The sequence below is a fragment of the Schistocerca gregaria genome, chromosome 4 (genome assembly GCF_023897955.1).
Source record: "Schistocerca gregaria isolate iqSchGreg1 chromosome 4, iqSchGreg1.2, whole genome shotgun sequence".
In the NCBI taxonomy this organism is placed as follows: Eukaryota; Metazoa; Arthropoda; class Insecta; order Orthoptera; family Acrididae; genus Schistocerca; species Schistocerca gregaria.
This window is the reverse complement of record NC_064923.1, coordinates 252,164,726-252,188,165: the sequence shown is the minus strand read 5'-3', so window position 1 is coordinate 252,188,165 and position 23,440 is coordinate 252,164,726. Positions and strand designations below refer to the sequence as shown.

Here is a 23,440-nt window from a genome sequence, read left to right as displayed (position 1 = left end):
ATTCTGGAATAACTCAAAGGGAAACGGATTTGAATCATGTTATTTATGCATAAGTGAAACCCGATTCAGGTTTATGTTGAGATGTCTGAGGTTTGATAATATCTGTGATAGAGGTGTCCGCAGAGAGACTGACAAGTTGGCTGCTATCAGATCTATCAGAGAGGTACTTGAACTATTCACTAACAATTACCAAAAATATTTTTCTCCTGGTGAATATCTTACTGTTTACGAACAGCTTTTGGCATTTAGAGGAGCCGGCCGCGGTGGTCTCGCGGTTCTAGGCGCGCAGTCCGGAACCGTGCGACTGCTACGGTCGCAGGTTCGAATCCTGCCTCGGGCATGGATGTGTGTGATGTCCTTAGGTTAGTTAGGTTTAAGTAGTTCTAAGTTCTAGGGGACTGATAACCACAGCAGTTGAGTCCCATAGAGCTCTGAGCCATTTGAACCATTTAGAGGAAACTGCCCGTTCAGGAGATATATTCCTAGCAAACCAGCAAAGTATGGGTTAAAAGTGTTTGCTTTGCTTGATGTAAAAACAGCTTACACTTTGAATTTAGAACCGTACGTCGGTAAGCAACAAGAGGGACCATGTATTGCCAGTAATTCAGCTGAAGATATTGTTCTTCGAATGGTCAAACTGTTTCAAACATTAGAATATATTATACTGTGTACAAATATTAAATGCATTATATTTAAATTTAATAAAAATCATAAAACCACTCATAAATACCGTTCAAAGTATACAAATAGACCGTTTGCTTTGTGGATGACACCAGTCATCCGCGCGAGTGACGATGTCACGAATTTTCGAGCGAGTAATGGAGGGTTCAAGTTGCGACTCTGAACGGCTTTTGAGTGCACATCTAGGTCAAGAGTTGCATTTTTAAGTTCAGTTACATTTACAAGAGCGCATCTTACTTCGTTTAATGAGCAGACTATACTGTGTGAAATATTACCCGTTCCTGTGTAATTGGGATTTTTATGTATCCCGACAAGCTTTAATTAGGAGTCGGGTTTTCAACGGAAAAATCAAGACAGTCTACCTCAAATGGGGGTACCTGGCAACCTTACCCAACGGTCGTGTCCGTCTGATGGTCAGCCTGCAGTGGCTCGAAAACTAATTAATCAGACGGAAAATAAACCATATCAAAAATTCAAAAAGCAACTGGTTGCATATGATACCGAAATTAATCGCCAATGCTGATATTTTTGCATGGATCGTTCTTGCAGCTGCCGCTTCAGCTTGAACCACTAATTGTATTCCCGCAGATACTATGTATACGTTAGATAGCGGTCATCATTTTGGAGCGTGCTGTCGCTGTTCTGCCCTTCGAATATGTCGTTCGAGAATTTGAATCAGGACACAAATATCGCTGCCCTATTTTTAAGCCTCGACGTTAGACAGAAGGCAGAAATGAAATGCGCGCATATTAATAGTATAACTACTAGTCAATGAGTGCCAGTTCATCCATATTGTGCTGAGCGAACCGAATTGTTAAAGTTGTTTACGTTGGTAGCCAAAGACATCCTTTAGTTTCTCTGTGAAAGAAGGTCGTCTGTTAAAACTTCATCCAAGTGCTGTAACGTCTGCAGTTTCAATGGAAGAAGAGCAACTGGAAACACGTCCCCACAGGTAAAAAGTTTTTCATGCGGGTCACAAAAAACGTATACTTCGTACCACCGACAGCTGCCGAATGTCGTGTGCTTTACAACTGAGTTATGTCAGTGCTCTCTCTTATATTTCTGCACTAGGCTATGTGCATTGTGAATTTGGCGAAAGGAAACAGTGCTGTATAAATATGAGCGAATCAAGAATACTAAGTTATATGATTTGCTTACGTGTCAAAGAAAAGCTTGCCTGACTCATCAGAAACTAAAGCGACAACTCTTTTCTTTACTAATTAACATCAACCAAGGTTGTTATAGAACCCATAGCAGTCATTTTCAGCGTTTGAAATATTGTTTCTTATTTATTTTTTAACTCGTTTGAGTCACATGTGAACCACGGTACTTGTGTTTTTGCTGTGCTGTTATCGTCTACCATTTCTGGTAGCCATGGTGAAATTTGTAGCTGTTTTCTTGTTGGTACCTTGAACTTTCATGAAAGTCCAGTGTTCCTTCATTTTCCATCTGAACCGTATCTTGCGTTCTGTGAACCGTTTCCTAGTCTCATTGTGGTTAACTTATGCAGGGGATGTTAGGAAGGTTATAGTTTCAATTTCCAAATGGTAGTCCCGCTGTTAATTATAAAGTTTTAACTAACGTGACATTCTTGATCTGCAGGGATCCAGTGGTTTAACCTTTGTTAGCTACTTTTAAAATCTCTGTCCAAAGGAATGTTCGGTACTATTCGTCGACTTTTGCCAGTGACATTACGTTGCTGGCTGCCGTCACGTCACATTGTGGTGCATATATTCATAGTTTTGTTGTTAGTTGGTGAAGCCAACGAATGTTAAAGGAAAGAAACTGCCTGTGGTGACACATTGGTCTGTAGCTTAGTCCGACGTGTGAGTTAGGTTGGGAGGTAACAGTCTGGTTGTGATTTGGTGAACCCAACGAATGTGATACTAAAAAACCCTGGCTGTGGTGACAGACTGCGCTGTAGCTTTGCCTGAAGTCTAGGTTAGGTTGGAACGTAACAGTTTGATTGTGAGTTGGCGAACCAAACGATAGCGATACTAAAAAAAAAAAAAAAAAAAAAAAAAAAAAAAAAAAAAAAAAAAAAAAAAAAACGTGGTTGTGGTGACAGACTCATCTGTAACTTAGCCCATTTGAAAAAAATGCCCAATACCATCACGTTATAGTCGCTAATTCTTTACGGAGCTTTACATATTTACTATGTCACTGGTGAAAGCCGACTCTTATAGGTCAGCCTACGAGGGTCCGCAGTGTCTAGGTGGTCTTCTTCTGATGGCATAGGAGAAGATTTCGTGGTGGTAGTAGAGTTCACGATTAACTCTATACCATCGTCTCCTATTTGTATGGATTTTCGGTTCCACTATCTTTCGCAGGAATTTTCTTTCTTGTCTAGAGGTCTGATGGTGTGGCTGTGTGTTATAGTATCTTAATTTGATATTCATCGATAGACGTTTTGAGGTTTGCATTTTTCTGCAAGCAGCATTTTGATGCTCCTTTGATTGAGAAATACAGTTTCACTGAGATCATCTGCGAACCGTTCTCAACGCACTTCAAGCTTTCGGCTCTCTTGGTATGCTTGGTGGCGTTGACTGTCATTGTTCTGCGTCTTCAATATTGGTAATGAATTTGGTCTTTCCGGTCTTATCAATAGACCTGCTTTCTCTTTTATTAAATGCAGTGCTTGGAGTAGCATAGAAGCCTCTTGCATGGTCGTTTGCCAGTAAAGTCAGGTCATCAGCGTAAGCCAGGCATATGAACCTTATGTTGACATTCGATTTTGTGGCGCACTGTATCAGAGTAACCGGTTCAGATACAGGTGGAACAGGGAACTATTAGCACTAGCGTTTAGCTGAACACGTAGGGAGTGGTGCGAAAGTATTTTTCTCGATCATGCTAACCATACAGTGGCATAAATTAAATCTGAAATCTCGACACAGTGTCTTGCCGGTCGAGTACATTCACAAGTTAATGATGAGTTCGTCGGGTAAGGACATAAGGATATCTACCAACCGCTAGTATCTATTTTCATACTAATCTCTGCCCCAACAAATAGTAATAAAAAAATCGTGAACAGCACTGTATGTTGGCATTCATATTATCTAGGTTATACATGGTGGTCAGAAACAGGCTGAAAAGCTGAGAGACATAATTGCTAAGAACAAATTCCATATGTTGGGCCTTTGCGAGTTATTTAGCATTGAAGTTAGCCAATGAGGTCGTCTCGCGCGCAAATTCAAGCCGGCAACCAGAGGTGATTTCGACAAAGGTGTACTTTGTTTGGTTTCCTCAAACCGAGCAAACGTAGCTTTTGCTCATTTATTGCTTCCGAAAAAGACACACTTCACCTGGTAATGAGCACTTCATCAAGTGGCAACTCATGAACGGACAGATGTCTGTGCATTGCCGCATTTTAACGCGTGCAAGTGCTCGAATTTGCGCGCTCGATGACCTGATTGCCTAAATTCAGCGGTAAACGACTCTAAAACGACAACGGATAGAATTTTTTTTCCTTAACAATTATTTCTCAGCACAACCTTTCTTGCAACGACTATTTCTGACCACCCTGTACACAATGAACTGGAGAATGCAAAGTTAGACACCGCCACACAACCATGTTTAAACATTTGCAGTAGCGTATCGCAGCAGCCGAGTGCTATAATTAATTGTTCAATGCATGTACTTAGACATTATGCAGACAGGTAAGGTGATAGCAAGACTGCCTCATCTCTTTGATACTGATTATAGCTTATCTCAGTGGAAAGGATGTGTGTGGTAAACTTGCAGATGTTGTCTAATTTTTAGTTTACCCAACTTTGCCGACTGGCGATGTATCTGTTGGCCTCTGTCACTCAAGGTGTTCAGGGATCACACAGTTATCCACCACAAAATGCTGCCTTATTTGAATTACTGTTGAGTCACTATAAGGCACCTCTGTACGTCTATTGTCTTTGCAGTGGACGTATCAGTTTTACAGCATGTAAAATAGTATTCTTCTAGAAGATTTACAAGAAAGAAAGATTAGGGTTTAAATTCCCATCAGCAACGAGATCATTAAAGACGGAGTACAAGTACAACCTCGCATTGGAGGAAGAAACTGACCGTTCACTATCAACGGAATCCCCGAAATTCACTTTAAGCGGTTTAGGGAAGTAACGGAAAACCTGAATATCGATTGTCGAACGGAGATTTGAACCTCCGTCCTGCCATTGTTACCTGTCTTGCTGGAATTGCCGAAGTCCGTTGAATGCGCAATGGATATGAACGGATGCAGGTGAGCAGACAAGAGCTTAGGTGCATGTCACCTAACAGAGTCGTATCTAGACGTATCAGGTGTCCCATATCACTCCAATTGTACAAGCCTCACGGGTTTAGAGCATCCACCTGCTTGAACAGTCCCCTGATGACATGCAAGGCCCATGGATTCGAGAGGTTGTATCCATACCCGTACACGTCCATCTGCTCGATACAATTTGAAACGAGACTCGTCCGATCAGGCAACATGTTTCCAGTTGTCAACAGTCCAATGTCGGTGTTGACAGACCCGGGCAAGGCGTAAGCTTTGTGTTGTGCGGGCATCAAGGGTACACATGTGGTCCTCCGACTCCGAAAGCCCATATCGATGATGTTTCGTAGAATGGTTCGCACGCTGACAGTTGTTGACGGTCCACCATTGAAATCTGCAGCGCCGCACGGAGTGGCCGCGCCATTGTTCCCTCGGTCATGGGTGTGTGTGTTGTTCTTAGCATAAGTTCGTTTAAGTAGCGTGTAAGTCTAGGGACCGATGACCTCAGCAGTTTGGTCCCTTAGGAATTCAAACACATTTGAACATTTTGAAATCTGCAGCGATTTACCGAAGGGTTGCACTTTTGTCACGTTGAACGATTTTCTTCAGTCGTCGTTGGTTCCGATCTTGCAAGATTTTTTTTCCGGCCGCAAGCGATGTCGGCAATTTGATGTTTTACTGGAATACTATTCACAGTCTACTAGTGAAATGGTTGTACGGGAAAATCCCCATTTAATCGCTGTCTCGGAGATGCTGCGTACCATCGCTCGTGGGCCGACTATAACACCACGTTTAAACTCACTTAAATATTGATAACCTGCCATTGTAGTAGCAGTAACCGATCTAACTCCGTCAGACACTTGTCTTATACACTCCTGGAAATGGAAAAAAGAACACATTGACACCGGTGTGTCAGACCCACCATACTTGCTCCGGACACTGCGAGAGGGCTGTACAAGCAATGATCACACGCACGGCACAGCGGACACACCAGGGACCGCGGTGTTGGCCGTCGAATGGCGCTAGCTGCGCAGCGTTTGTGCACCGCCGCCGACAGTGTCAGCCAGTTTGCCGTGGCATACGGAGCTCCATCGCAGTCTTTAACACTGGTAGCATGCCCAGATAGCGTGGACGTGAACCGTATGTGCAGTTGACGGACTTTGAGCGAGGGCGTATAGTGGGCATGCGGGAGGCCGGATGGACGTACCGCCGAATTGCTCAACACGTGGGGCGTGAGGTCTCCACAGTACATCGATGTTGTCGCCAGTGGTCGGCGGAAGGTGCACGTGCCCGTCGACCTGGGACCGGACCGCAGCGACGCACAGATGCACGCCAAGACCGTAGGATCCTACGCAGTGCCGTAGGGGACCGCACCGCCACTTCCCAGCAAATTAGGGACACTGTTGCTCCTGGGGTATCGGCGAGGACCATTCGTAACCGTCTCCATGAAGCTGGGCTACTGTCCCGCACACCGTTAGGCCGTCTTCTGCTCACGCCCCAACATCGTGCAGCCCGCCTCCAGTGGTGTCGCGACAGGCGTGAATGGAGGGACGAATGGAGACGTGTCGTCTTCAGCGATGAGAGTCGCTTCTGCCTTGGTGCCAATGATGGTCGTATGCGTGTTTGGCGCCGTGCAGGTGAGCGCCACAATCAGGACTGCATACGACCGAGGTACACAGGGCCAACACCCGGCATCATGGTGTGGGGAGCGATCTCCTACACTGGCCGTACACCTCTGGTGATCGTCGAGGGGACACTGAATAGTGCACGGTACACCCAAACCGTCATCGAACCCATCGTTCTACCATTCCTAGACCGGCATGGGAACTTGCTGTTCCAACAGGACAATGCACATCCGCATGTATCCCGTGCCACCCAACGTGCTCTAGAAGGTGTAAGTCAACTACCCTGGCCAGCAAGATCTCCGGATCTGTGCCCCATTGAGCATGTTTGGGACTGGATGAAGCGTCGTCTCACGTGGTCTGCACGTCCATCACGAACGCTGGTCCAACTGAGGTGCCAGGTGGAAATGGCATGGCAAGCCGTTCCACAGGACTACATCCAGCATCTCTACGATCGTCTCCATGGGAGAATAGCAGCCTGCATTGCTGCGAAAGGTGGATATACACTGTACTAGTGCCGACATTGTGCTTGCTCTGTTGCCTGTGTCTATGTGCCTGTGGTTCTGTCAGTGTGATCATGTGATGTATCTGACCCCAGGAATGTGTCAATAAAGTTTCCCCTTCCTGGGACAATGAATTCACGGTGTTCTTATTCCAATTTCCAGGAGTGTATATCCGTTGGCGACCGAGCGCCATGTTCTACCTGTTTACATATCTCTGTATTTTAATACGCGTGCCTATACCTGTTCCTTTGACGCTTCAATGTAGAAAGAAAGCCACGATTCTGAAAAAAACTGCTGTGTCCTGAGGAAGGTCCACCTCCGTAGTTTAGGGAATAGTCCCACCTCGTGCGCCGACGGAAAGTCGCTAGTTTTCCGCCTCAGCTCAGTGTCGCGTGCGCGTGGACAGCTTTTCTTCAGTGTTGTTTGTGTTATCATGTGTGTCACATTGTGGTTTGGTCCGTACCGTTGGTTATTGTGTGTGTCCGTTGTAGTGACGGAGTGCGCTTCATAATGTCGACCATGGCTACCAAGTGATTTTTAATTGAATCTACTGTGGGTTCTTGGTGAAACATTGTAAATTAGCCAAACAGACACTGTTTTTAGCCTTGTTTCACAATGTATTATAAATGTCATTGCACAACCTAGGTATCGCGTTATAAGCCAATTTTCAAGTACATAATTGATTCCCAAATATGATAATCCACAGATAAACATGATTACCAGGCAAAGATAATCATTTGAGGTATCGATCCATAGCTTAATGTACATTAAGCTATGTCATCATGTTTATCTGTGGATTATCATCTTTGGGAATCAGTAATGTACTTGAAAATAGGCATATAACCCAAAACCTAGGTTGTGCAATAAATTAATAATAAATTGTGAAACAAGGTTAAAACAGTGTTTGTTTAGCTTCCAAGTGTGTTCTGATAAAAGGTACAACAAGCTAGAGTTCTGACAAATCCACGTGTCCTGTGCAGCCCCGGTCTTTGGAGATTCATGGCTGGCTTGCTGATACCATTCTTATTATCAGATTCGTACTACCTATTTTAATTCTGATAGCTATGTCTTTTTCTTTAAGTTTTTGGCTCCCCTACAAGTAGATCAGGTTGCTTTTGCGCCTTGGTCCTCAAGTTCCCTTTAAGCATCGTGATAATTCCGTAAGAGCAACTGGATTATATAAATGTCAGAGTGATCAACCTCCCGCCGGACGCTGACGACGGTTTACTTAAGGAAGGTTTGCTTCCTTGCGGTGACCTGAGGAGTATACGACGCGAACGCTGGTCCACCCAACACCGGTTCCAATGCTATAGCGGTATCCATTCAGTGGAAATGGCTGTGAAACGTGACATATCTTCCTATCTACAGACCTCTGGTTACTACATTCATGTAATGTATACTGGACAAGTGTGGATGTACTTTCTCTGCGATGAAAGTGGCCGCCTTACATCTAATTGTCCACAGTGGGTGTATGTGTTGAAGTCGTCATTTAAAAACTGACGTTTGCTGATCTCATTTCTACTGTTCATGAGGTTCATACCATGTCTTCCGCGGGTGCAATGGAACAACAGAGGGATGTGCAGCTTATTGCTCCCGAATATCCGACTTTGCCCTCGCTGGACGGTGCTGAACTGCCGGCCGCGGTGGTCTCGCGGTTCTAGGCGCGCTGTCCGGAACCGTGCGACTGCTACGGTCGCAGGTTCGAATCCTGCCTCGGGCATGGATATGTGTGATGTCCTTAGGTTAGTTAGGTTTAAGTAGTTCTAAATTCTAGGGGACTAATGACCACAGCAGTTGAGTCCCATAGTGCTCATAGCCATTTTTTTCGGTGCTGAACTTGTTGTCAAGCTGGCAGCGTCTGCAGAGCAACATAAGAAATGTCGAACTCAGGATTATGAGGAGTCAGATACGTCTTCTCATCCACCCCTCGCTGAAGTAAGTTTGTTGGTTGATTTATCTTGTAGTGCTGAGTTCTCCACTCCTGATGGAGTTTGTGGTGGAAAAACAGCTGCTGAGGTCTCTGTTGTGGTAATGTTCCTTCTGTTGTTGAGGTAACTGCTCCGGAACCAACCAAGAGTGGGGAATCGTCGAGCCGTATGTCGTTCCAGTGACTCAACAGCAAATTAAGGTGCCCCTGAACTCATCTGCTCCCTTGATGTCACCCATTCGGGTGAAGTCCGAACCACTGATTGTTGTTACTCCTGTGGAGGTGATTATGGTCAGGAAGTTCTACCTGTCGACCCAGCTGTTGTGACGCCTGATACCTCTCTTGTGTACCTATCTCAACTGCAGGGGTCTCACCTTGTGGAGTGGGTCTCTGAGGCACTTTCTTTGCCATGTAATTTGGTTCAAGAACCACCTACGTTCCCAATTGCAGATACTGTTTTGGCTCCTAGTCACTGTAAATAACGCGTCCAACGTAAGGGTGCGGCGGCCCGTATGAAGAAGAAACATAAAGATTCCAGGAGGGCGGGGGGAGGGGGGGGGGGGGGAAGGGGCGAGGGCTGCAAGCCGCCCACCCTCAGACTCGTCGGTGGACTCAGCAATGTAGCTTGGGACACATTGATGACAATTAAGTAGGTCAGCAGATCAAATTATGTTTCTTCTTGTTAAAGTACGCAACCTTAGATGTTTCCTCTTTGAACATTGATCACGTGGAATAAAATCTGCGACTCGCTTCATTGCACCATTTTATCTATGATTCCTGAGCAGATGACGTATTCCTACAAGGAGTTCAATTTACTTGCTTTTCCCTCTCGGGTATTTGCACTGTGTTTAATATGCCTCTAGAATGTTCCACGGAGCTGCCTCGTTTTTAGGGAAGGTATTCCCACTAAAGGAGTGGAAATTTCTTTAAACTGTGCTATATACCTCCATTCTGAAATGATGAGTTTAACTGTCATAGCCAAGGATGGAGTACACCGAGTGATCACAGTCAATCTTGGATTTATGAAAAGAGCAACGAGTTCAATAGAATTATGTCACAAGGTCAGGAGAATTTGGTGGCTGAGGCATTATCATGAGCTCTGTAACATACTCCTCAAATCGATTGAACACGATTCTGGCACTGTGAGACGGACACCTCACCTACTGGAATGTGCCATTGCCATCGGGGAAGACAACAAGCATGAGGAAATGCAATGGTCCAGAATAATATTCAAGTAGTTCACAGCTTTGAATGCTGCTGAAGTGCAGGGGAATGTCATCTATAGCATGAAAGTGTCCCTACAAGTCTGTGTCGACGACGCAATGCAGCTGGTCGCCTGGATGGCAGAGTATTCAGAGGAGATCATCGACCTGGTGTAACAACAAACGTGTTTCATTCAATAGGTGACATGTTTCCAGTTATCCGCAGTATAATCTCTGTGACCCTGCGCCCATTGCAGTCATAACTGACGATATCCCTTGTGTCAGTGTGGGAGCACGTAGGGATCTTTTCCGGAGAGTGTCATGTTCGATAAAGTGCTCTGAAGGGCTTACCACCATACATTTGTGCCTGCATCATCACTGTACTCTATCGTCAGTTCTGTCAAATGGCCGCCTATCCCGCTTTACAGAGCGGGTAAGCCCCGACCTTCTACTTCTGTGATGGCTTACCATAAATGCTCACGACAGCAGCACGCGAACAACCATCCTGGCTCGCGGTTTCTGAGATGCTCCTTACCAGGCACAGGGCCATAGCAACGAGCCCTTCGTTAAAAGTCGCTTATGTCAGTTGACTTCCCCGTCTGCGGCCCATATAGTCGCTAGATTGATTTCCCATTCGTCTCTGCTCCACTTACGTAGGATGTTAGGGGTACAGGTACACGTTTGAGATTATTGTTTTAATACATACCCGGTTCAGTGTGTTGGTTGTTTTTTTCTCTGCATCTAACGGTCTTCCCACAAACACATCAAGTAATTTACTACCTAAAATTTTCTGCTCAGTCATAACTGTGTCGTGAAGGAGGACTACGACTGTCATTACAGACTTTCCGTTTTTCGTCCGTGCATCTACACTTCAGTACCTGACCTGCTGTTCAAGGGAAAATGACCATTAAAGACTTGCTTGTGATACATGTACACACATCAAAAAAAAGTTTTGCATTACCCTGATTTCCAGAACTCCTGAAGACAGACGTTGACCATTGATATTGTATCACAGACCTAGTCCCTTCGATGGTTCAGAGATGTCACTAAACCCGCCCAAAGATGTAAACAACCATGCATGATCAGCGCCTATTACACGGAGGGGATCCGACAGCCGTTCAGTTCCAGTCATTACACCAGGAAGGAGGTACACGACTCGTGTTGTCTGTAGTTCAACCATGCCTAGACGGCCAATACCGAGGTTCGATGGCGTCCGCATTGTTGTTTTGTGCCAGGAAGGGCTCTCAACAAAGGAAGTGTCCAGGCGTCTCAGAGTGAACAGAAGCGATGTTGTTCGAACATGGAGGAGATACAGAGCGACAGGAACTGTCGATAGCATGCCTCGCTCATTCCGCCCAAGGGCTACTACTGCAGTGGATGACCGCTACCTACGTATTATGGCTCGGAGGTACCCTGGCAGCAGCGCCACCCTGTAGAATGATGCTTTTCGTGCAGCCACAGTACGTCGTGTTACGACTCAAACTGTGCACAACTTCACTCCCGACGCCCACGGCAAGGTTCATCTTTGCAACCACGACACCATGCAGCGCGGTACAGATGGGACCAACAACATGTCGAAGGACTGCTCAGGATTGGCATCACGTTCTCTTCACCGATGAGTGTCGCATATGCCTTGAACCAGACAATCGTCGGAGACGTATTTCGAGGCAACCCGGTCAGGCTGAACGCCTTAGATACACTGTCCAGTGAGTGCAGCAAGGTGGAGTTTCCCTGCTGTTTTGAGGTGGCATTATGTGGGGCCGACATACGCAGCTGGTGGTCATGGAAGGCGCCGTAATGGCTGCACGACACGTGAATGTCATGCTCCGACCGATAGTGCAACCATATTGGCAGCATATTTGCAAGGCATTCGACTTCATGGACGACAATTCGCGTCCCCATCGTGCACATCTTGTGAATGACTTCCTTCAGGATAACAACATCGCTCGACTAGAGTGGCTAGCATGTTCTCTAGACATGAACCCTATCGAACATGCTTGGAATAGATTGAAAAGAGCTGTTTATGGACGACGTGACCCACCAACCACTCTGAGGGATCTACGCCGAATCGACGTTGAGGAGTGGGACAATCTGGACCAAGAGTGCCTTGATGAACTTGTGGATAGTATGCCACGACGAATACAGGCATGCGTCAATGCAAGAGGACGTGCTACTGGGTATTAGAGGTACCTGTGTACAGCAATCTAGAACACCACCTTTGAAGGTCTCGCAGTATGGTGGTACAACATGCAATGTGTGGTTTTCATGAGTTATAAAAAGGGCGGAAATGATGTTTATGATGATCTCTGTTCCAATTTTCCGTACAGGTTTCGGAACTCTCGGAACCGAGGTGATGCAAAACTTTTTTGGTGTGTGTATTAACTACTCATAATAGCTGTAATTATTATTCTTCAATTGAAGTAAATACTGATGTAATGTTGTCAATGAACTCTCCTGAATAGAAATATCTCGATACATTTTCCTAACTCTGTATACTTTCCATAACGCTTTGAGTGCCTGCAATGCTACCAGGTGACATTCAATGTCGCGTTGGGCAGTGGGCATAATGTTTTAGCTCATAATGTCTCTTACCACAACTGGCACAGTTTCTTAGTAAGTTATAGAGTACAGATACATATGGCGGTGATATTCAGAAATCAGTTGCTAAGAACACCAGGAAGGCAAAGCTGAAGCCAATTTTTATCACATTCTGGAGAAGGACCCTGCCATAATAAAATGAGGAGTACCACTGATGCGCTTCATGCAGAACATAACAACTTCTGTGCTGGACTTAGTTTATGAAGAATAGTCTTGCTCTGTTTGTTCAGTAAACCACGTTGCGGATTCATATAACCTGTCGCAGAAGGACACTGTGGAAACATTTTCCATGGAGGGGAAGCGAGTACTCTTCGATGTGAAAACACATTGGTTCAATGTTCCGGTTGGCAAAACTTTACTGCATGGAATTTGGAGGAGACGTTTGCGTGTTTATGAGAACACAGTTCGTGTACTAGTTATGCTGCGTAAGTTATACACGGTGATTCAAAAAGAATACCACAACTTTAAAAATGTGTATTTAATGAAAGAAACATAATATAACCTTATGTTATACATCATTACAAAGAGTATTTAAAAAGGTTTTTTTCACTCAAAAACAAGTTCAGAAATGTCCAATATGGCCTCTTCCAGGCACTCGAGCAATATCAACCCGATACTCCAACTCGTTCCACACTCTCTGTAGCATATCAGGCGTAACAGTTTGGATAGCTGCTGTTGTTTCTCGTTTCAAATCATCAATGGTGGCTGGGCGAGGTGGCCGAAACACCATATCCTTAACATACCCCCATAAGAAAAAATCGCAGGGGGTAAGATCAGGGCTTCTTGGAGGCCAGTGATGAAGTGCTCTGTCACGAGCTGCCTGGCGGCCGATCCGTCGCCTCGGGTAGTTGACATTCAGGTACTGTAGTTAAGGACAGATAAGTGCCAATGTGGTGGCGCTCCATCCTGCTGAAATATGAATTGTTGTGCTTCTTGTTCGAGCTGAGGGAACAGCTAATTCTCTAACATCTCCAGATACTGTAGTCCAGTTACATTAGCACCTTCGAAGAAAAAGGGACCAAAAACTTTATTGGCTGAAATGGCACAGAAAACGTTCACCTTAGGCGAGTCACGTTCATACTGAGTTGTTTCCCGCGGATTCTCAGTGCCCCATATACAGACATTGTGACGGTTGACTTTCCCGTTAGTGTGGAAAGTTGCTTCATGTTTGCTGGATGTGTGCTACATTTTCATTACTCGTTCTCGGCCATCCAGAACTTTTCCCTTTACACAAACAGCCATTTTCTGTAAACTGTTTATACCAACGTTTAATACACCACTTATCAGGAGGTTTAACACCATACTTCGTTCGAAATGCACGCTGAACAACTGTCGTCGATTCACTTCTGCCGTACTCAATAACACAAAAAGCTTTCTGTTGAGCGGTCGCCATCTTAGCATCAACTGACGCTGACGCCTAGTGAACAGCGCCTCAAGCGAACAAATGTACAACTAAATGAAACTTTATAGCTCCCTTAATTCGCCGACAGATAGTGCTTAGCTCTGCCTTTTGTCGTTGCAGAGTTTTAAATTCCTAAAGTTGTGGTATTCTTTTTGAATCACCCTGTATTATCCGATACAGCCCGTAGAATTGTCAATGGTAATAAGCAACTTAGCCAGAAGTAATGCAATGGAAAATCACGAAAAAAGCGGTTCGTGTTATAAAAACTGTAACGTTGGATTGAAGCTTCTTGTCAAAGCTGCTTCACATATAAATCACCGTAGCAGCAAAGGAAGTGAAATAAAATGGAGAAGGAGAATGGAAGTTCAAAGAAAACAGATAGCAAAGCTGACAGTCGCGGACTACATAGCTTCTGTGATAGAAGGAAAGGAGGCCTTACAATACCTGCAGAATGGAATGAACGGTTTACTTGCCACGTACGTGAGTCAAGGATAAACATAATTAACATGAAAGTGATGAAGATCAGTAGAAAGTTGAATAGCAGCTTAACTAATTACATAACTGGAGACAGTAAAAAAGTGGCACAATAGCTTGATTTGTCAGAATGACCAAAGAAAGGAAAATGTTACAATTGATTGAACTGTGTGGAGGAAATTTCCATGAACACAAGAGCTTTACTGGCATGAAAAGTTTTTCCTGAAATCAGGAAGGAAGATACTGCGGCAACACTATCTGTTTAAAAGCATCCGTTGACCTATTAGTCGAATGTAATACGGAATGTGTCCATCCTTCGCCCTTATGGCACCTTGAACTCTGCTAGGAACACTTTTAGTAAGATGCCTGAAATGTCTGTGGAGGAATGGCAGCCCTTTCTTCCTCAAGTGCCGAAACCAGAGAAGTTAGTAGCCTAATTTTAGACGCTAGGGACTGGACGAAGACAGCAATAAAACTCACCCCAAAGGCGTTTCAGAGCGTTCAGGTCGGGACTTTGGGCAGACGAATGCAACTCAGGAATATTATTGTGTACAAACCACTGCCTCACAGATGTTGTTTCATGACAAGGCGCATTACCATTCTGATGAGATCATTGCCCCCGAACTGTTCATTACTGCACACATTACACAGTGCTATAAAATGTGTTGATATGCTTCTGCAATTACCGTTTTCTTAAGCACTATAAAGGGACATCCTAATCACTATAAATACTCCCATACCGTAAACATCACCTCCTTCGTACTTCACTGTTGGCACTACACATGATGGCAGGTAACATTCTTCAGGCATTCGCCAAACTGGGTAGCCTCCGTCGGATTGCCACAGGATATAGCGTGACTCATAACACCAAATAACTCGTCTCCAGTCATCCATTGTCCAATGGTATCGTTCTTTATACAATCTCAACCATTATTTAGCATTATCTACAGTAATGAGTGGCTTATGGGGAGCTATTCGACCACTGTAACTCATTCTTTATACGTTCCTACTGAGGGTCATTGTGGTAGCTTGACTTCTGGTAGCACTTTGGAGCTCACGCGTATTTTCATACGCTGATTTCAAGCGATTTTTACCAACAACCTCCGCAATGTTCGACGGTTCCAGTACGTCAGTACACGTGCTCTGCCTAGTCTTGGGTTACTTGTGATTGTTCCTTCGCATTTACAATTCACAATCATACCACCAAAGTCGACTTGGGCAGATTTAAATAGGTTGAAAAGTCTCTGACGCGTTTACTACTCAGCTGACAGTCAGTGACTATTCCAGGTTCGAAGTTAGTCAACTGTCCTGAGCGACCCATTTCTGCTGTTACTGCTTCTCTTCTGACAATACAGTACTTCCCGCCTTCTTTTATACTGGCGTGTCCACCTTTCACAACTTCTACAGTTGGAGTCAAGCGCGATGGTGCTAGAGTTTAGGCTTGTTCTGAGCATTCTCCGAAAGCCAATTAACGTACAGTAGCACTGTGAGCGCTCTACTGTTAATGCTCACATTAAACGTGACCGCAGCGAGTTGTTTAGTGAAATTCTATTCCATTTGTTGCGAGTTAGCCGGCCGCGGTCGTCTCGCGGTTCTAGGCGCGCAGTGCGGAACCGTGCAACTGCTACGGTCGCAGGTTCGAATCCTGCCTAGGGCATGGATGTGTGTGATGTCCTTAGGTTAGTTAGGTTTAAGTAGTTCTAAGTTCTAGGAGACTAATGACCACAGCAGTTGAGTCCCATAGTGCTCAGAGCCATTGTTTTTGTTGCGAGTTGTCATCGCTGATAGATGATAAATTTTGCAGACACAATCGAGAGACATAATTCGCAGGATATACACATTATTCGAGCGGAAACAGCGCGCAGGCGCATACTGCAACTGTCGTTGGAAACATCAGTAATGCACTCCCCGTCTCTTCCTCGACAAGCGCGAAGCGCCATCGTTCGTAGATCGGACTATAGTGGTCAATCCCGCATTACATAGGGGTGTCCAGATACTTAAAACCAGGTAATGTGTATGTCTGGAATACGGCTGTGCATGGACGTGAAATGTGGAACATGGGAGACGCGGAGAAAAAACTGGAAGTATCTGAAACGTGCTACTGTAAGAATGTCAGAAACTGAGTGGATAAGGTACTAAAGAAGAGGCGCTAAAATAAAGACGATAACAGTGGAAAACCCCTGCTAAAAGACGAGACAGCTCAGGAACAGTTGACTTGGCGTCAGAAAGAGCAGCTGGTGGAAAACGTTTCGAGGAAGAAAAGGGATACAGGCGACGGAGGATGTTGATGTTGTACCATACGAAAATACCCTCGCCTGCACAACGGCAGGGTTCTTCAGTTTGCTCCACAAGGAGATTGACTGGTACACGTAAAATATTACACTACTGGCCATTAAAATTGCTACACCAAGAAGAAATGTAGACGATAAACGGGTATTCATTGGACAAATATATTATTCTAGAACTGACATGTGATTACATTTTCACGCAATTTGGGTGCATAGATCCTGAGAAATTAGTACCCAGAACAACCACCTCTGGCCGCAATAACGGCCTTGATACGCCTGGGCATTGAGTCAAACAGAGTTTGGATTATGACGAGACAGTTGCTCGGCCACCATTGACCAGACTTTTTCAATTGGTGAGAGATCTGGAGAATGTGTTGGCCAGGGCAGCAGTCGAACATTTTCTGTACCCAGAAAGGCCCGTACAGGACCTGCAACATGAGGTCCTGCATTATCCTGCTGAAATGTAGGGTTTCGCAGGGATCGAATGAAGGGTAGAGCCACGAGTCGTAACACATCTGAAATGTAACGTCGACTGTTCAAAGTGCCGTCACTGCGAACAAGAGGTGACCGAGACGTGTAACCAATGGCGCCCTATACCATCACGCCAGGTGATACGCCAGTATAGCGATGACGAATACACGCTTCCAATGTGCTTTCACCGCGATGTCGCCAAACATGGATGCGACGATCATGATGCTGTAAACATCCTGAAGCCACCGATTCCATATTCTGCTAACATTCATTGGCTCTCGACCAAAGCTAGCAGCAGTGTCGCGATACGATAAACCGCAATCGCGATAGGCTACAATCCGACGTTTATCAAAGTCGGAAACGTGATGGTACGGATTTCTCCTCCTTACACGAGGCAACACAACAACGTTTCACCAGGCAAGGCCGGTCAACTGCTGATTGTGTATGAGAAATCGGTTGGAAACTTTCCTCATGTCAGCACGTTGTAGGTGTCGCCACAGGCGCCAATCTTGTGTGAATGCTCTGAAAAGCTAATCATTTGCATATCACAGCATCGTCTTCCTGTCGATTAAATTTCGCTCTGTAGTACGTCATCTTCATGGTGTAGCAATTTTAATGGCCAGTAGTGTAGTTCACTTTATTATAACATAGATGCGAAGATTTACTTAACGTTGTATGATCCATTTCCACTAGAACGTTCTGAGTGTTTACAAACGTGTCTGAGTGTTAAAGTATCACTTGATACAGACAATTTTACAAGACACTTCGCTTGAAGAGTAACTTACATAATGTTCACATTTAATACAGTGGTGGCCAAAATAAGACGGTGCTTCCGTCTTCGTCATTGACTGCGAACTGTGCTGGCGTTCCTCTGCTCTGCCGTAAGTAGACGATCGATTGTGGCGGCATAGCGAAGCTCTAGGAGGTGTGGCTACGCCGGCGTTTCTCATTCGTTGGCACGGCGTGCAGTGACTCTTACTCTGTGGTTTTGGTGCGAGGTGCCAATCTTGCTGTGGCACTCGCCTGTTTGGACGGCAACCTAAATATAGTGCTTGTATAGAGATGAAAACCGAGCGACGTGGCGCATTCATTAGCACACTGGACACGCATTCGGGAGGAAGATGATTCATGTCCGCCCATCGAGAATTAGGTTTTCCGTGATTCCCTAAATCCCTCCAGGAAAACGTCTGGATGATTCTTTTGAGAGGGGCAGAGCCGATTTCCTTCCGTGTCCTTGAAATAATCCTAGCTTGTACTCCGTCTCTCATCACCTCGATGTCGACGGAACGTTACACCCAATCTTCCTTCCTTCTTCCTGGGAGATGAAAACATTAGCAATAGATTGGGAAAGATGGGTGACGCAATCAAACATGCGAATAAGTGATTACTTTTTTAAAAATTAAAGATAAGTTGAACCATGAGCCGGCCGCGGTGTTCTCGCGGTTCTAGGCGCGCAGTCCGGAACCGTGCGACTGCTACGGTCGCAGGTTCGAATCCTGCCCCGGGCATGGATGTGTGTGATGTCCTTAGGTTAGTTAGGTTTAAGTAGTTCTAAGTTCTAGGGGACTAATGACCACAGCAGTTGAGTCCCATAGTGCTCAGAGCCATTTGAACCATAAATAATATACCATGAAAGTTGTTACGAGGGTAAGTCAATTATTATCCGCAAAATAGTTATAAAATTTTATTGTAATAAAATCGGAAACTTACAAGAACATCATTTTTCGACATAGTCTCCTTTCGTTTCAACGCACTTGGTCCATCGTTGTACAAGCTTCTGATGCCCTAGTAAAAGAAGGTTCTCGGTTGAACTGCGAGCGAGGAATGCACCGCTTCTTTCGCTGCTTCGTCCGAGACAAATCGATGAACGCTTAAGGATGCAGGGTACTTTCCCGGCTCAATATTATGTAAAAATCAACACCTATTTCTTTCAGACACTGTTTATAATGTATATGTTTTACAGATTTTTTGTTAATATAAGGTAATTCAACACACTTTCGAAACTAATTAGAAGTATTTTGAATATTTTTGAACCTGCTGGGGTTATTAAAAAATTACAGAGAAACGGAAACATTTTTTTTTCTAAAATGCTTCCTCAAATTGAGGTACCATTTAATCCAATGTTACACATTTGAAGCACATCATATTTTTACCAGATATGCATGACATGATGGCTGAGGTACTAGACGTATTTAATTCCACATATTACGTATATTACAGTCGGCAGCTCGTGGTCTTTCAGTGGCGTTCTCGCTTCCCGCGCACGGGGTCCCAGGTTCAATTCCCGGCGCGATTTTTCCTGCCTCGAGATGACTAGGTGTTATAGTGTCGTCATCATCATTGTCATCATTCATCCCCATTATGGTCGTAGGAAGACAATGGCAAACCACCTCCACTAGGACCTTGCCTAGTACGGCGGCGCGGGTCTCCCGCATCGTCCCCTACTCTCCTTGGAGTATGGGACCTCATCATAAGATGTATATTACAAGGATAAAAAATACCACATCTTACTTTTTATTTTTTATAATTTTTTCCTAATAAAATGTGATTTTTTCTTTAATTTAGTTGATTGTGCAATAAAGCTTAGGTCTACTACAGAAGTATGGACTATTGCAACTTACAGAAAAAAATAGAGCAATGCTTTATAAACTTAAGGAAATATTTGTACCTGACTTCTGGAAAATACAACTTGTAGGAAATTGCGAATGAAGATATGAGTCCATTTAAACTGTGCCTCAGAACATTCCTTAAGTCTAGTCTTCATCCTGCAGCATTTCTTCATCTTCAAGCTTCCTCTTGGCACTCCTTTTAGCACTTCTTGCCTCTTTGGTAGCTTGAAGGGCGAACCTGCAGCTTCTTGCACCCGTTGTCTGTCACACGCAAACAATTCATCTTCCAAATTAGAACCACATTTTATGCCTAAATTTCTCAGGACTTCCAACCTTGCTATCACTCCATCATTTAAACATATCACTGCATCTAGTACACCAACTTTTAATGTATTTAGCCCTATAAAAACATTCTTGGGTAATCTTTCCCATGTGCAATGGTTGGAACTTTAATTTGTATTCTGAGTGCCCCCATGAAGACATTTACTAAGCAAAACAGAGTCACTCAAGTCTTTAAAAATTGGTTTTATTTCATTCATAACAGGTCCAGGAACAGAATGCTTATTATGGGATATTTGACCACTTTCTCTTGCTTTTTGGTAACCACACCAAGAATCTGCTCCTTTAGGGCAAAGTCCGTGAACAGGGTGGTCATATGTGGACAACTTATGAAAGTAGGCGGCCCATACAGCTTTTCTCATTGCTGTAACATCATTCAGAGGTGCAGTTCGTCTAATGGCCAGTCCATAACAGCTCTGAAGAAGGTATATTTCAGTTTCTGTCAATATGCCTCGACCACACAGAGATTTTCCATCAGATAGCAACTTTCATTTCTCTTCATAGCTTCCTAAATCTAGCACCCATCGTCTTTTGCACATGTCCACAACACTCCAGTTTTGTTACCAAGGGATCGCCATAAACATTGAACTCATTTACTTAATTTTATTGAAAGCTTTAGAGTCCCCATCGCCTTGGTTATAAACGGACACCGACCTCTGAAATATTTTTATTAGAGCTCCATCACACTCCATACCTCCACTGAAACCATCATAATTCGTGGAACAATGCTGTTCAATATGTCCTTCAGTGTTACCATGGCAGGCAGGTGTGGCAGTACTTAGATAAGCACTCAACATCAATAACTTTTCCATTCTCCAAAGAAGTAGCACTTACAACACCATTCAAGGAACGATGTCCTCGATGTTACCATGTCCCATCAAGTGCAACAGCAATGTCCCTGGTTCCACTAATATTTATAGTCTCTTCTACTGCACGTTTCATAGATGCTTTAGACACAACCGTCAAGGCACCTAAATGTATTTTTATGTACTTGCTGAACCCACTGGGAGGAGGAGGAAGGTCCATCAAACCACAAAACATTTGAGAAGCCTGTTGCAGGAATTGCATGCACTAACGTCAAATTCAAATGATATGAATTATGCACAATGTTCGAAGTCATTTTCGAGGTAGATTTATTGCAGGGTCTACATAGAACAACTAATTTTGATGCTAAACCGTTCCTGCTACTTTGCTATTTAGTTATTTCCATACAGCCTACACCATCACGTTGTTTACATTTTGCCATTTCCATTATCAAAGAAGATAAGATGCCCACATAAACAACAACAAATGCACTACAAACAGCGTCATTGTTAACACAAAAATTTGGATCACCAGAAGGCATGCCATGTGGGACTCTCTTCCCTGAAGAACTGATACTTTCAACAGTGTGGCTTGCTTTGTTTGTGAATTGGTTACCAAGGAATTTCCTATTATTGAATTCCTTGATGCGTGGCATAGTTCATATTAATTCACACTAAGGGCTATGTACATCCACAAATATTTGTAGCACTTGGGCAACAAACATTCAGTAACATTTGAACAAACTGCTTCAGCGAAACACAAGTATATACTAGCAAAGATAATCATTTACAGACACTAGAAACCTGCAGTGTTACCAACATATACACTGTATCATACGTATAATCACTGGAAACAGAAAGTTCACAGTTCTTTTCGAAATAATACTGGTTTCTGTAACAGAAATAAAGGGGGCTTGGCGGCAAATATGACTGTAACTTTAAAATTTGATGTATATAGGTCAATTTTCCTTTGAAACCCTATAATGTATGTGTAAGTGTAATCAGGATACATGTCGTGTGACGAGAGCCTCCCGTCGGGTAGACCGTTCGCCTGGGGCAAGTCTTTCAATTTGACGCCACTTCGGCGACTTACGCGTCGATGGGGATGAAATGATGATTATGACAACACAACACCCAGTCCCTGAGCGGAGAAAATCTCCGACCCAGCCGGGACTCGAACCCAGGCCCTTTGGATTGACAGTCTGTCACGCTGACCACTCAGCTACGGTGGGCGGACAAGTGTAATCAGGAAATACTATATAATTTCATAAAGTCATTAAGAAATTCGATTTCTCCACCATTTGTAAGTACCCTGTATCTTTAATGCCTATTTGAGTGGACGAAACAAGTGATCTACATCTACATGACTACTCTGCAATTCACATTTAAGTGCTTGGCAGAGGGTTCATCGAACCACAATCATACTATCTCTCTACTATTCCACTCCCGAACAGCGAGCGGGAAAAACGAACACCTAAACCTTTCTGTTCGAGCTCTGATAGTCAGAAGATCGGGACTTTATGGAGGATGATCCAGTACTCCAAATTTGAGTTTCTGGAGCGTTTCAGCAGTGTGGACAGCAGTATGCCTACGGGCATTATCACGCAACAAGATAACACCTTTTCATAACAATCCTCGGCGTTTGCTTCTAATTGCAGGCCTTAGCCTGGCAGTAAGCGTCTCACTGTAGAGTACACCGTTTATTGTTGTGCCCCTTTTCACACAGTACCGGACCTTAAGCGTCCGAAAAAACTGTAAGCATCAGTTTTCCTGCGGGCGGTTGGGTCTCGAACTTTTCTTGCACGGCGAATTTGGATGTTTTCATTCCATACTCTGCCGTTTACTCTCCGGCTCGTAATGATCGATCCATGTTTCGTCACCAGTAATGACGCTGTTTAAGAAGTTGTCCCCCTCGTTGCCATTGCGATCCAAATGTTTTTTTGCAGATGTCCAAGGACGTTTGTTTATGCAACTGTGTGAGTTGTTTTGGGACACATCTTGCACAAACTTTATGAAACCCAAGTCTGTTGTGAATGATTTCGTAGGTAGAACCGTGACTAATTTACAGAGAATGTGCTACTTCGTCAATAGTTAATCGCCTGTCGAAGAGAATCACTTCACGTGAACGCTCAATGGTTTCTTCATTTGTGGCGGTAGACGGTCGTCCGGCTCCTTCATCGTGCGTAACACTTGTGCGATCATTTCAGAATTTTTCAGTCCATTCGTAGACACTCCGTTGTGGCAAAACACTGTTCCTGTACTGTACCGAATGTCTTCGATG

At 44.3% G+C, this 23,440-nt stretch overlaps 1 protein-coding gene across 1 annotated transcript in view; it reads left to right on the top strand.

The window, feature by feature from the left end:
* The first annotated feature begins 1,562 nt into the window (after window positions 1-1,562).
* Window positions 1,563-23,440, top strand: part of LOC126365923 (uncharacterized) — a 139,006-nt gene continuing 117,128 nt past the window's right edge. The window contains exon 1 of the mRNA XM_050008674.1: window positions 1,563-1,633. Coding sequence (XP_049864631.1) covers window positions 1,599-1,633 — 35 coding nt within the window. The 5' untranslated portion in view covers window positions 1,563-1,598. The remainder of the gene's footprint in view (window positions 1,634-23,440) is intronic.